The sequence below is a fragment of the Cetorhinus maximus genome, chromosome 2, assembly GCF_964194155.1.
Source record: "Cetorhinus maximus chromosome 2, sCetMax3.hap1.1, whole genome shotgun sequence".
Taxonomy (NCBI): Eukaryota; Metazoa; Chordata; class Chondrichthyes; order Lamniformes; family Cetorhinidae; genus Cetorhinus; species Cetorhinus maximus.
Window position 1 is genome coordinate 37,860,026 of NC_135880.1, and position 13,760 is coordinate 37,873,785.

Consider the following 13,760-nt stretch of genomic DNA (forward strand, 5'->3'; position numbering starts at 1 on the left):
TAGTCATCCTCACGGAGTCATACATTACAGATAATGTCCCAGATACCACCATCACCTTCCCTGGGTATGTCCTGTCCCACCGGCAGGACAGAGCCAGCAGAGGTGGCGGCACAGTGGTATACAGTCGGGAGGGAGTTGCCCTGGGAGTCCTCAACATCAACTCCGGACCTCATGAAGTCTCGTGGCATCAGGTCAAACATGGGCAAGGAAACCCACCTGCTGATTACCACGTACTGCCCTCCATCAGCTGATGAATCAGTGCTCCTCCATGTTGATCATCACTTGGAGGAAGCACTGAGGGTGGCAAGGGCACAGAATGTTCTCTGGGCGGGGGACTTCAATGTCTACCACCAAGAGTGGCTCGGTAGCACCACTACTGACCGAGTCCTAAATGACATAGCTGCTAGACTGGGTCTGCTGCAGGTGGTGAGGGAATCAACAAAAGGGAAAAACATACATATTTGACCTCATCCTCACCGACCTGCCTGCCGCAGATCCATCTGTCCGTGACAGTATTGGTAGCAGTATCGCACAGTCATTGCGGAGACGAAGTCCCGCCTTCACATTAAGGATATCCATCGTGTTGTGCGGTACTACCATCGTGCTAAATAAGATAGATTTCGAACAGATCTAGCAACTCAAGAATGGGCATCCGTGAGGCGCTGTGGGCCATCAGCAACAGCAGCATAATTGTACTCGAACTCAATCTGTAACCTCTTGGCCTGGCATATCCTCCACTCTACCATCAAGCCAGGAGATCAACCCTGGTTGAATGAAGAGTGCAGGAGGGCATTCCAGGAGCAGCACCAGGCATACCTAAAAATGAAGTGTCAACCTGGTGAAGCTATAAAACAAGACCAGTTGCGTGCCACACAGCATAAGCAGCAAGTGATAGACAGAGCTAAGCGATCCCACAACCAATAAATCAAATCTAAGCTCTGCAGTCCTGCCACATCCAGTTGTGAATGGTGGTGGACAATTAACAAAATCACTGGAGGAGGTGGCTCCACAAATATCCCCATCCTCAAATGATGGAGGAGCCCAGCACAGCAGTGCAAAAGATGAGGCTGAAGCATTCGCAACAATCTTCAGCCAGAAGTGCCAAGTGGATGATCCATCTCGGCCTCCTCTGGAGGTCCCCAGCATCACAGATGCCAGTTTTCAGCCAATTCAATTCACTCCATGTGATATGAAGAAACAGCTGAAAGCACTGGATACTGCAAAGGCTATGGGCCCTGACAACATTCTGGAAATAGTACTGAAGACTTGTGCTCCAGAACTTGCTGCGCTCCTAGCAAAGCTGTTCCAGTATAGCTAAAACACTGGCATCTACCCAGCTATGTGGAAAATTGCCCAGGTATGCCCTGTACACAAAAAGCAGGACAAATCCAACCTGGCCAATTACCACCCCATCAGTCTACTCTCGATCATCAGTAAAGTAATGGGAAGGGGTCATCAACATTGCTATCAAGCGGCACTTGCTTAAAAATAACCTGCTCACTGATGTCTAGTTTGGGTTCCGCCAGGGCCACTCAGCCCCTGACTTCATTATAGCCTTGGTTCAAACATGGACAAAAGAGCTGAACTCCCGAGGTGAGGTGAGAGTGACTGCCCTTGACGTCAAGGCATCATTTGACCGAGTTTGGCATCAAGGAGCCCTAGCAAAACTGGAGTCAATGGGAATTGGGGAAAACTTTCCGCTGGTTGGAGTCATACCTAGCACAAAGGAAGATGGCTATGGTTGTTGGAGGTCAGTCATCTCGGCTCCAGGACATCACTGCAGGAGTTCCTCAGGGTAGTGTCCTAGGCCTAACCATCTTCAACTGCTTCATCAATGACCTTCCTTCCATCATAATGCCAGAAGTGGGGATGTTTGCTGATGATTGCACAATGTTAAGCACCGTTCTCGACGACTCAGATACTGAAGCAGTCCATGCCCAAATGCAGCAAGACCTGGACAATATCCAGGCTTGGGCTGACAAGTGGCAAGTGACATTTGCGCCACACAAGTGTCAGGCAATGACCATCTCCAACAAGAGAGAATGTAACCATCGTCCCATGACATTCAGTGGCATTACCATCACTGAAGCTATCAACATCCTGGGGGTTACCGTTGACCAGAAACTGAACTAGACTAGCCATATAAATACTGTGGCTACAAGAGCAGGTCAGAGGCTAGGAATCGTGCGACGAGTAACTCGCCTCCTGATTCCCCAAAGCCTGTCCACCATCTACAAGGCACAAGTCAGGAATGTGATGGAATAGTCCCCACTTGCCTGGATGAGTGCAGCTCCTACAACACTGAAGAAGCTGGACACCGTCCAGGACAAAGCAGTCCGCTTAATTGGCACCACATACTGCTGCTACTATGAGTGTTGTGTATGTACCATCTACAAGATGCACTGCAGGAATTTATCAAGGCTCCTTGGACAGCATCTTCCAAACCCACTACCACCTAGAAGGACAAGGGCAGCAGATACATGGGAACACCACCACCTGGAAGTTCCCCTCCAAGTCACTCACCATCCTGACTTGGAAATGTGTAGCCATTCTTTCACTGTCACTGGGTCAAAATCCTGGAACTCCCTTCCTAACAGTGCCAAGGGTGTACCTACACCGCATGGACTGCAGCTATTCAAGAAGGCAGCTCACCACCACCTTCTCAAGGGCAACTAGGGATGGGCAATAAATGCTGGCCCAGGCAGTGAAAATAAAAGTGCCCCAAATGGCAGGATCTTTGTTCCGGGTGGGGAGGGGTGTGTGGCCTGGGGTCACATCCGCCTTCCCTGGACGCAAATCAGAGGTAGCTACAGGGGCTGCCAAATACCAAGGCGGGCTGTTTAAAATGCTTGCCTTGAATCTCTGGGACTTTGTTCCAATTGTTTTCTTGAACATTGGACCGTCTAGCCCTCACCCCTCATACCAACCCCCATGCCCTTACATGCCAACTCGTGCCCCCCAGTTCCCCTCAATGGCCTCTCATACCCTCCATGCCAACCTTGTGCCAACTCATAACTCCCGTCCTCCACCCTTTGACCTTACACACTTCATGCCAACTTAGCTAGTATCCCCTTGGCCAGACCTCAGGAGCCATGTTGAGATGAAATAAAATAAAGTTCTAAATATCTATTACAAACTTCACTATATAAAAAATCTCATTCGTGAAGGCCCACTCAAAACATTTAAATCCCCTCAAGTACTTAATCCTCTAAAAACAAACATTTTTATTCATAACAGCAAAATACTGCGGATGCTGGAAATCTGAAACAAAAACAAAAATTGCTGGAAAAACTCAGCAGGCTTGACATCTGTGGAGAGAAAGGCAGAGTTAATGTTTCGAGTCCAGATGACTCTTCTCCAGAACTAAAGAGTAGAAATTTGGCGAAATGTATAGTGTTTAAGTGAGGTGGGAGAGATGAAGGTGGATAGAAGGCCAGTGATAGGTGGAAGCAAAGGAGAGATTGCAAATGATGTCCTAAACAAAAGGTCGAAGGGGTGTTGATGGTGGTGATATTGACTAAAGGAGGTGCTAATGGTGACATTGAGTAGCAAACAGGATGAGCAAGTGACAGATGGCCAATTCAGATTTTGGCGAACTCAGAATTCTGCCAACTCCAGCATGATGGCACCACCAAATACACCTTCCCTTCACCACCCCCCCGCCAGTCGGCATTCCGTAGGGATCATTCCCTCCATCGCCCCCTACACCTCAAACCCTTCCCATGCAATCGCAAAAGGTGCAACACCTGCCCCTTTACTTCCCCACTCCTCACTGTCCAAGGGCCCAAACACTGCTTTCAAGTGAAGCAGTACTTCACTTGCACTCCCCTCAATTTGGTCTACTGTATTCGCTGCTCCCAATGCAGCCTCCTCTACATTGGAGAGACCAAACCCAGACTGGGTGACTGCTTTGCGGAATGCCTTTGGTCTGTCCGCAAGCATGACCCAGTCCTTCCTGTTGCTTGCTATTTCAGCACACCACCCTGCTCTCATGCCCACATGTCCATCCTTGGCCTGCTGCAATGGTCCAGTGAAGCTCAACGCAAACTGGAGGAACAGTACCTCATCTGATTTAAGCACTTTATAGTCTTCCGGACTTAACATTGAGTTCAACAGCTTCAGATCATGAACTCTCTCCTCCATCCTCACCCCTTTTTGATCCCCTTTTTTTCAAATATTTATTTTTAAATTTTTACATATACATTTTTCCCACCTATTTCTATTATTATTTTTAATTTCCATTCATTGTTTTATCCCCACCTTTTAGCCTAATTTGATCTTTTCTCCCACACCATCCCCTCCCCCCGGCTAGGGCCACCTGTCACTTGCTCATCCTGCTTGCTACTCTTAATGTCACCATTGGCACCTCCTTTAGCTAGTATCACCAATATCAACATCCCTTCAACCTTTTGTTTATGAAATCTTTTGCAATCTCTCCTTTGCCTCCACTTATCACTGGCCTTCTATCCAACTTCATCTGTCCCACCCCCCTTAAACAGTATATATTTCACCTCATTTCTACTTCTCTTTAGTTCTGAAGAGTCATCTGGACTCGAAACGTTAACTCTGTCTTTCTCTCCACAGATCCTGTCAGACCTGCTGAGTTTTTCAGCAATTTTTGTTTTTGTTTCAGATTTCCAGCATCCGTAATATGTTGTATTTATCTTAGTGTTTAATTGACTGCCACATCTCTTCCAGGAATGCCTTCCTTGAAGAAGTACTGCCCTTCTCTCCGACAGGATTTCTACTTGTCTCTTTTGCCCTGTTCACCTTCATTGCTTACCATTTCCCTCCTGGTGTTTGACAAGGTGTTTACTAAAACTCGCTTTCACAGCCATATTTCCTTCCTCAGTGAGTGTGACCGTTTCCGTCTCTGACTTACCCGACGTGGATTCCAACTGAAGTTCCACCCCCCATGTTTCGAATCTGCCCAGGATTACAGGTTTCTCTGGGGCATATAACACTCCTCCTCGGACTACTGTTCTTGCCTCTTCCTGAGAGCCACACTCAGTGCCATGCGCCGCTATATGAACACGCTCGACCTCTTCCTCCAGCAGCACCGACTCACCCTATCTCTAAGCTGTCCTTGACCCCAGTTTCATTTTATTCTTCGTCTCATCCGACGCCTTAACAAGAAACTTTGACTCTTTCCCTCAGGTGCTAAGGAACGCAAGCTCCAACAACTCATTGATACCAAGGCCCAGCCAGGACCTTGCACCCCTTCCTGTCCCTCAGACCCCATCCCGTCTTCTAATCCCAACCCCTGCCGTGTATTCACCATACCCCCTGACCTTCCCCGCTCTGATGCTGAATGTTCAGTACTCAGCAAAGGACTCAGTTTCATACCCTTACGCCCTCACCTCAATGAATTCCGGGTTCGGCACGATGTTGAACTCTTCTTCCGCTGCCTTCGTCTCCATGCTCACTTCTTTGGACAGGGGTCCTCACCCTGTTCCACGGATCCTTTCACCCGCCTCCAGTATTCTCCCTCCACCTGGACCTCTCCCTCTGGCCTCTTACCTGCTCTTGATCTTTTCATTGAGAACTGTCGGCGTGACATCGACCGTCTCAATTTCTCTGCTCCTCTAACCTGTCTCCTCCTGAACTTGCTGCATTCCATTCTCTCAGGTCCAACCCTGACTTTGTTATCAAACCTGCTGACAAGGGTGGTGCTGTTGTTGTCTGGCGTATTGACCTCTATCTCGCAGAGGCTGAGCGCCAAATCGCAGACACTTCCTCCTACCTCCCCCTGGACCATGACCCCACCGCTGAACACCAAGCCATAGTTTCCAGGACTGTCACTGACCTCACTGGAGATCTTCCCTCCACAGCTTCCAACCTCATAGCCTCCCAACCTCGGACAGCCCACCTCTACCTCCTCCCCAAAATCCACAAACAGCACTGTCCTGGTAGACCAATCGTGTCAGCCTGTTCCTGCCCCACAGAACTCATTTCTTCTTATCTTGACTCCGTTCTCTCTCCCCTTGTCCGGTCTCTTCCTACCTACATCCGCGATTCCTCTGGTGCCCTACATCATACCAACAATTTCCAGTTCCCTGGCTCCAACCGCTGCCTTTTTAGCATGGATGTCCAACTCCTCTACACCTCCATACCCCGCCAGGATGGTCTAAGGGCTCTCCGCTTCTCCCTTGAGCAGAGGCCCGAACAATCCCCATCCACCACCACTCTGCTCCGTCTGGCTGACCTTGTTCTCTCACTGAACAATTTCTCCTTAAACTTGTCTCACTTCCTCCAAGTAAAAGGTGTGGCTATAGGTACCCGCATGGGCCTCAGTTATGCCTGTCTCTTTATGGGGTATGTGGAACATTCCTTGTTCCAGTCCTACTCAGACCCCCTCCCACAACTCTTTCTCCAGTACATCGATGACTGTTTCGGTGCCTCATGCTCTCGTCTGGACTTGGAAAAATTTATTAATTTTGCTTCCAATTTCCACCCCTCCCATCACTTTCACATGGTCCAGCACTGACACTTCCCTTTCTTTCCTTGACCTCTCTGTCTCAATTTCTGGTGATAGACTGTCCACCAATATTCATTACAAGCCCACCGACTCCCACAGCTACCTCGACTACAACTCCCCACACCCTGCTTCCTGTAAGGACCCCATCCCATTCTCTCAGTTCCTTTGCCTCTGTCGCATCTGTTCCGATTATGCCAATTTCCAAAACAGTTCTTCTGACATGTCTTCCTTCTTCCTTAACCGAGTTTCCCACCCACAGTGGTTGACAGGGCCCTCAACCGTGTCTGTCCCATCTCCCACGCCTCTGTCCTCGCACCTTCCTCTCCCTCTCAGAACCATGATAGGGTCCCCCTTGTCCTCACTTATCACCCCACCAGCCTCCGCATTCAAAGGATCATCCTCCGCCAATTCCAGCACGATGCCACGCCTTCACCCCCCCCCATCAACATTGCGTAGGGTCCGTTCCCTCCGGGACACCCTGGCCCACACCTCCATACACCTCATTCCCCTCCCATGGCACCTTCCCATGCAATTGCAGAAGGTGCAATATCTTCCCCTTTACTTCCCCCCCTCCTCACTGTCCAAGGGCCCAAACACTGCTTTCAATCACTTGCACTTCCCTCAATTTGGTCTACTGCATTTGCTGCTCCCAATGCAGTCTCCTCTACATTGGAGAGATCAAATGCAGACTGGGTGACCGCTTTGTGGAACACCTTCGGTCTGTCTGCAAGCATGGCCCAGACCTTCCTGTCGCTTGCCATTTCAACACACCACCTTGCTCTCATGCCCACATGTCCTTGGCCTGCTGCAATGTTCCAGTGAAGCTCAACGCAAACTGGAGGAACAGCACCTCATCTTCCAATTAGGCACTTTACAGCCTTCCGGACGTAACATTGAGTTCAACAACTCCATCCTCACCCCTTTTTGATCCCCTTTTTTCAAATATTTATTTTTTAATCTTTATATATACATTTTTTTCCCACCTATTTCTATTATTATTTTAAAAATTTATTTCCTTTCATTGTTTTATCCCCATCTTTTAGCCTATTTTGACCTTTTCTCCCACGCTGCCCCCTCCCCCCACCCCACCCCCCCTTAGGGCCATCTGCCACTTGCTCATCCTGCTCTTAATGTCACCATTAGCACCACCTTTAGCCAGCATCACCACCATCAACACCCCTTCGACCTTTTGTTTATGACATCTTTTGCAATCTCTCCTTTGCCTCTGCCTATCACTGGCCTTCTATCCAGCTTTATCTGTCCCACCCCCCTTAAACAGTATATAATATATTTCTACTTCTCTTTAGTTTTGAAAAAGAGTCATTTGGACTCGAAGCGTTAACTCTGTCTTTCTCTCCACAGATGCTGTCAGATCTGCTGAGTTTTTCCAGCAACTTTTGTGATTTGTATTCATAACCCTACCTCAAATACAGCTAAATCTCTTTAAGCTGTCAATCAAACGGTGAACTTGCAGCACCCCCCTCCCCCCACCCACTCAGATTGCTAGGTTGTGAAAAGCAGTCAGAATTAATAATATAATGATAGTCCTTTGGGTTATATCAACAAATAGTTACTGGAACTGCTCGAACAGATTTTTTTCAACTCTCTCAGACACAGGCAGGCAGGTTTTTTCAAATTTTAAAGGGCTGGCCATTTAAATAACTTGATGGCTTGACAGTTCTACGTACCTTATCTGCCTTTCACTAGCATTTATGACTTCTGTAAAGATTTGTAACCCCCACACTCTGGGATAGGCCCTTTTTTCCAGTCTCTGTTTGGACTCAGCACTGAGTTCAAATGGCCTTACTGAATTCGGGGGTCTCACAATAGGGATTTATGTTCCACCCCAGTATCATCTCCCTCCCCGCCCCCAAAAAAAAACAATCCCGGCCAAATTAGTTCTGCTGGATGTAGGGGTGGGTTTTCCAGATCCTAGGTTCAAGCACCATTTTGGATACACCGAGGAGTCTCCACGACTCCATGAAAAACTGCCCTGCTCTCTTCCAGATGTTGCCAAAAGATCTTTCACACCCATCTGAGAGGGCAGATGGAGCTTTTAATTTTGCATCTAAAAAGTGCTGCACCGAAGCATCAGTGTGGATTGTGTGTTAAAGTCTCTGGAGTGGGCCTTGAACTCAGGACTTTCTGAATTATGTGAGTGTGCTACAGCTGAGCCAAGGCTGACAGAGGAGAGAAGGGTGTGAGCAGGAATGGAATGGGAAAGATGAGTGCCAGAAGAGCAAGGAAGAGAAGGCGAGGAGAGATGGGGCTGAAGGAGAGAAGGTGTGGGCAGTACAAGTTGCCTATGGTAGTTCTTGTGATTTATATGTATCTTGTGCAATTTTGTCAGTGACAGTTCTACAAGGGTGCGGTCATAACATACTAGGTGAATGAAATTCTTGTAACTTAGTCTAAGAAATGTGTTGGAAAACAAATGGTGAAATGTTGTCGTCCTAAACCCAGATCTTTAGTTTCTGTGGCATTATGTTGTTTCAGAGGACATCTTGACCATGATACTTGCCTCCTAATCCTCAGTAAATTACTCATCATACAATTTTCCTTCCAGGCCCCATGATAGCTGACATTCTGCCTGGGCCACTCAGCTCATTACTGCCTTGGTCCAAACATGAACAAAAGAGCTAAATTCATGAGTTGAGGTAAAAGTCACTGCCCTTGACTTCAAGGCAGCAATTGGCCGTGTGTGGCATCAAGGAGCTTGAGCAAAATTGAAGTCGATGGGATTTAGGGGAAGGCGGAATGGGGTGGAACTCTCCACTGGTTGGAGTCATACCTAGCACAAAGGAAGATGATTGTGGTTGTTGGAGGCCAATCATCTCAGCCCAGGACATTGCTGCAGGAGCTCTTCAGGGTAATGTCTTAGGCCCAAACATCTTCAGTTGCTTCATCAATGGGCTTCCTTCCAGCATAAGATCAGAAGTGGGGAGGTGTGCTAACGATTGCACGTTTTTCCTTTTGCGACTCCACAGGTAACTGAAGCAGTCTGTGTCCATATCTAACAAGGCCCAGACAACGTTCAGGCTTGAACTGACAAGTGGCGAATAATATTTGCGCCATACAAATGCCAGGCAATGACCATCTCCAGCAAGAGAAATTCTATCATCCACTGACATTCAATAGCATTACCATCGCTGAATCTCCTACTATCAATATCCTGAGAGTTACCATTGACCTGCAACTTAACTGGACAAGTCATATAAATATTGAGACTACAAGAGCTGTCAGAAGAAGGGAATTCTGTAACGTGTAACTCACTTCCTGACTCCCGAAAGTCTATCCATCATCTATAAGGCACAAGTTTGGAGTATAATGGAATGCTGGAATAATGGAATAATGCAGGATAATGGAATATCCTGTCTTGCATTCTTAATTAGCACTTTTCTCAGACAAAGACCACCACCTTCAACACCTCTTTGACCCTTTTGTCTCTGACATCTTTTGATTATCTGCTCACACCACACCCTCAATGTGTCTCTTCCCCCCCACCCACCTTAAACCAATTCATATTTCTCCCTTGTTGAAACTATGCTTCAGTTCTGCTGAAGGGCCATGAGGGCTCGAAACGTTGACTGATTTCTTCTCCGCCGATGCTGCCAGACTTGCTGAGTTTTTCCAGGTAATTCTGTTTTTATTTTATAATGGAATGCTGTCTATTTGCCTGGATGAATGCAGCTCCAACAACACTCAAGAAGCTCGACACCACCATCAAGAATAAAACAGCCTGCTTGATCAGCACCCCCATCCACACCTTAATAATTTACTCCTTACACCACCGGCACGCAGTAGCAGCAGTGTGTACCGTACAAGAAATGCACTGCAGTAACTCGCCAAGCCTCCTTTTGATAGCATCTCCCATACCTGTGTCCTCTACCACCTCGAAGGACAAGGGCAGCAGACGACTGGGAACACCACCTAAATGTTCTCCTCCAAACCACACATCATCCTGACTTTCAATTATATCACCACTCCTTCATGCCTTTGGGCCAAAAACCTGAAACTTCCTCCTTTAACAGTGCCTTGGGTGTACCTACACTAGATAGACTGCAGCAGTTCAAGAAGGTGGCTCACCACCGCTTTCGCAAAGGCAATTTGGAATGTACAACAAATGCTGGCCTTGTCAGGGATGCTCATGTGCTGTGAAAGAATTTAAAAACATAGTAAATGTCTCCTTCGCCTCAGATACTGTCCCTCTCCTTTTCAAAACTGACCGCTTTTTTAAAAAAAGCAGTCCGTCCCATTGTTCTTGCAAACACCAATCTCCCTTTCCCCTGCAAATTTTTCAATGTGTTGTCAGTTCTCTCACAACTAGCTCTTTGAATTCCTCCAATCTGGTTTCTCCATTACACAGTAATGAAACAGCCCTAACTGAGTCATGAACAACATTCTCAGTGACCATGACTATGATGCATTCTCCCTCCTCAACCTCTCTGTAGCCTTCAACACAGTCAGCCACAAATTCCTCCAACACACCTGTGGCCAGCTCAATGTGGTTTGCCCTCACTCTGTTCCACTCTCACCCACCCAGTCATAGCTAAAATATTTTTACCAATAGCTATCTCTCTTTCCATTCTCAAATTGCCAGCTCTGGAGTCCCACAAGGATCCATCCCTGCACCCCCATCTTCTTCTACATGTTTGCTAATACCACCCAGCTTTACTTCTCTCTTGACTGCATATCTGACATTCAGCCATGGATGAGCCACTGTTTCCTCCAGCTAAACATTGAGATAACTGATGTCATTATCTTTGGCCCTTGTCAGAAGCTCTGTACCCTCACCGCCCAAAGTAGCTCCTGCCCCAACCACTTTCAGTCTGAACCAGACTGTTCACAACTACTATTACATATTCAACTCTAAACTGAGCTTTTTAACTCTATATCCTCTCCATCACAAAGACTACAAACTTGCACTTTGTACCTTTACCAGCAATTGTTGCTACCTCAGGCTATCTGCTGCTGAAACTCTCATTTGTACCTTTTGACATCCCCAGGCTTGACTATTCCAGAGCTCTCCTGGCTGTTTCCCATCTGTGGGCTTCAGCTATATCCTATCCTGTATTACTACACTCATCATCCCATTGTTGCTGACCTACATTGGCTTCTTTCCCTCAATTTAACATTCTCTCCTTTAAATCCCTCTGAGGCCTTGTCCTTTTCTGTTTCTATAACCACCTGTAGCCCTCTACACCCAAGCTTGTGTTGGAATTAACCTCCCTAAACCCGCTCCCTGCCCTTGGTGTCTTCCTCTTCCTTTACGACCCACCTCTTTGAAAAAGCTTTTTGCTATCCCTCGTAGTTCTGCTGCCTTTGGTGCAGTAATCAGTTTTTCCCTTGTGCTTCCATATACCAACATGGGATGTTTTTCTACATTAAAGACATATATAAATGCAAGTTATGTATTGTGTGAGTGTTATCCCAGTCCTTCCTAGCTTATTGGTGATTTCTATCCTTTATTAAAAACAGTTTTAGTCCATGATAAAATATTCTATCGACATTGAAATTGAATTCATTGAGCGACGGTTCACTTTCCAAGCCATTTATAATTCAGGAACAATACGAGGTGGAGATCTACCAATATGTGTGTGACCTTGTGCAAGATCTGCAGTCATAGTGCAAAGTAAAATGAAGCACTGCTTCATCTTCCCTCCGCTATTTGGTCATTGAAAGTACTGTGCATGGTTTTCCTGCAATTTTGCACATTTGAGTTAGTGCCAGATGCAGCGGATGCTCTTAATAAAATGACAACAGTAATTTAGTTTTGTCATTTGAACTGGCACTAGCTACATGGCTCAAAAATACAGTATTAAAGCAGTTGAGTGTGTGTCGAGTCTAATTCTTTTTTCCATTTTCCAGAGAGCTGCGTTTCCATTAACTTTGGGAAAACGCACTGGCAGATTCATTTAAAATAAGCTCAGCTCCACCCTTCGTATAAGTGACTTAGCATACAAAATACAAATTAAGACTATGGAATTGCTTTTCATTAGCTTGTCACTTATTTATTTTTTTGCACTCCTAAGACAGCATGACTAAACACAAGCATAACTGTAAGACAAGTGATCTCAAAGAAGCTTAAAATTCTTGCTGTAGCATATGCTAACTATTACAAGATGCTTTGATGGAAGGATATTAAAATTACTGGTAATTGACATAAAATATGACAAAGTGTTTTAAGCTTTCTGAGCAAAGCAACACACATTACAGAGGAGCGGCCCCATAATGTAACTGATTAATGAAGGATTGCTCAGACACATGCAGCTGATGTTATGAAAAATGAATTCTTTGTTGTCTTGCCGACAACCAGGCAACAGCAGTCGGAAGAAACTATTAATGGGAATCATTATCAATAGCAATATTTTCAAACTCTATTATGGCAATCAGGCAGGAATTTATTCAATAGATTTAGTTCATTTGGTGGTAATTGACAAATAATCAAAATTTATCAATGTACTTGCACACATTTCACTAACAATCAAGCAAAAGTGGTCCATTTACCACCTGACTTGATCCAAATTAGGACTAAATTGATGATCAATTAATCTTAGAAGGGGCAGCGTTGTATTTTGTAGAGGAGCAGCAGCAAAAGTGGCAAATAAATGGAGTAAAGACAGGAGATTAGTGGAATGAGCAGAAAGGAGCTGAACGCGCCACGGATCGCAGCTAATGAGCATGCAGCTGGATTACAAATGGTTGGATTTATGGTGCCTGTATAAAAACGACAATCCAAGGAAAAGATGGACTAGTTTTTTCATCCACGTTAATCATAAAATAAACAAATTTAAATGTATTGCGTAATAGTGCTGTTAGCACCAATAATTCAAAGGTTTGCTCTTTTGAATATGTAAATACTTTAATTGTATTGAATTTTTTTCTACAAATATAAACTTTATTTAATGTATTTGTTATGAGAAGTTGATGTAGGAGGGAAATCATGACCTAAGTAACGAATTGATACTGTGGCATTTTTTTTTCAGGCACTAAGTATCCCAAATGCTCTGAGTTTTTCACATTTACTTGGGAATCAGAAGTTTTTAATTTTATAAATCTGACTTGACTGTTGTTGTAATTGTTTTACACAGGCTGGCAAAGGAAAAGCTTATGTATGAAAAAGAGGCCAAACAACAAGAAGAAAAAGTTGAAAAAATGAAAGTTGATGGGAATGATCAATATATGGTTAAAAAGCAGGTGAGTTTGTTTCTCAGTTTTCAGGTGTATTCGGAAACCGCTTAACGAACATAAGGGTCAAAAATATCTATGTTCTAATACTAGT

General features: G+C 45.6%; 1 protein-coding gene across 1 annotated transcript in view; it reads left to right on the forward strand.

Moving 5' to 3' along the window:
- tbca (tubulin cofactor a) overlaps positions 1-13,760 on the forward strand; it is an 83,750-nt gene that overhangs the window by 23,927 nt on the left and 46,063 nt on the right. Inside the window, exon 2 of the mRNA XM_078563412.1 lies at positions 13,570-13,675. Coding sequence (XP_078419538.1) covers positions 13,570-13,675 — 106 coding nt within the window. The remainder of the gene's footprint in view (positions 1-13,569; positions 13,676-13,760) is intronic.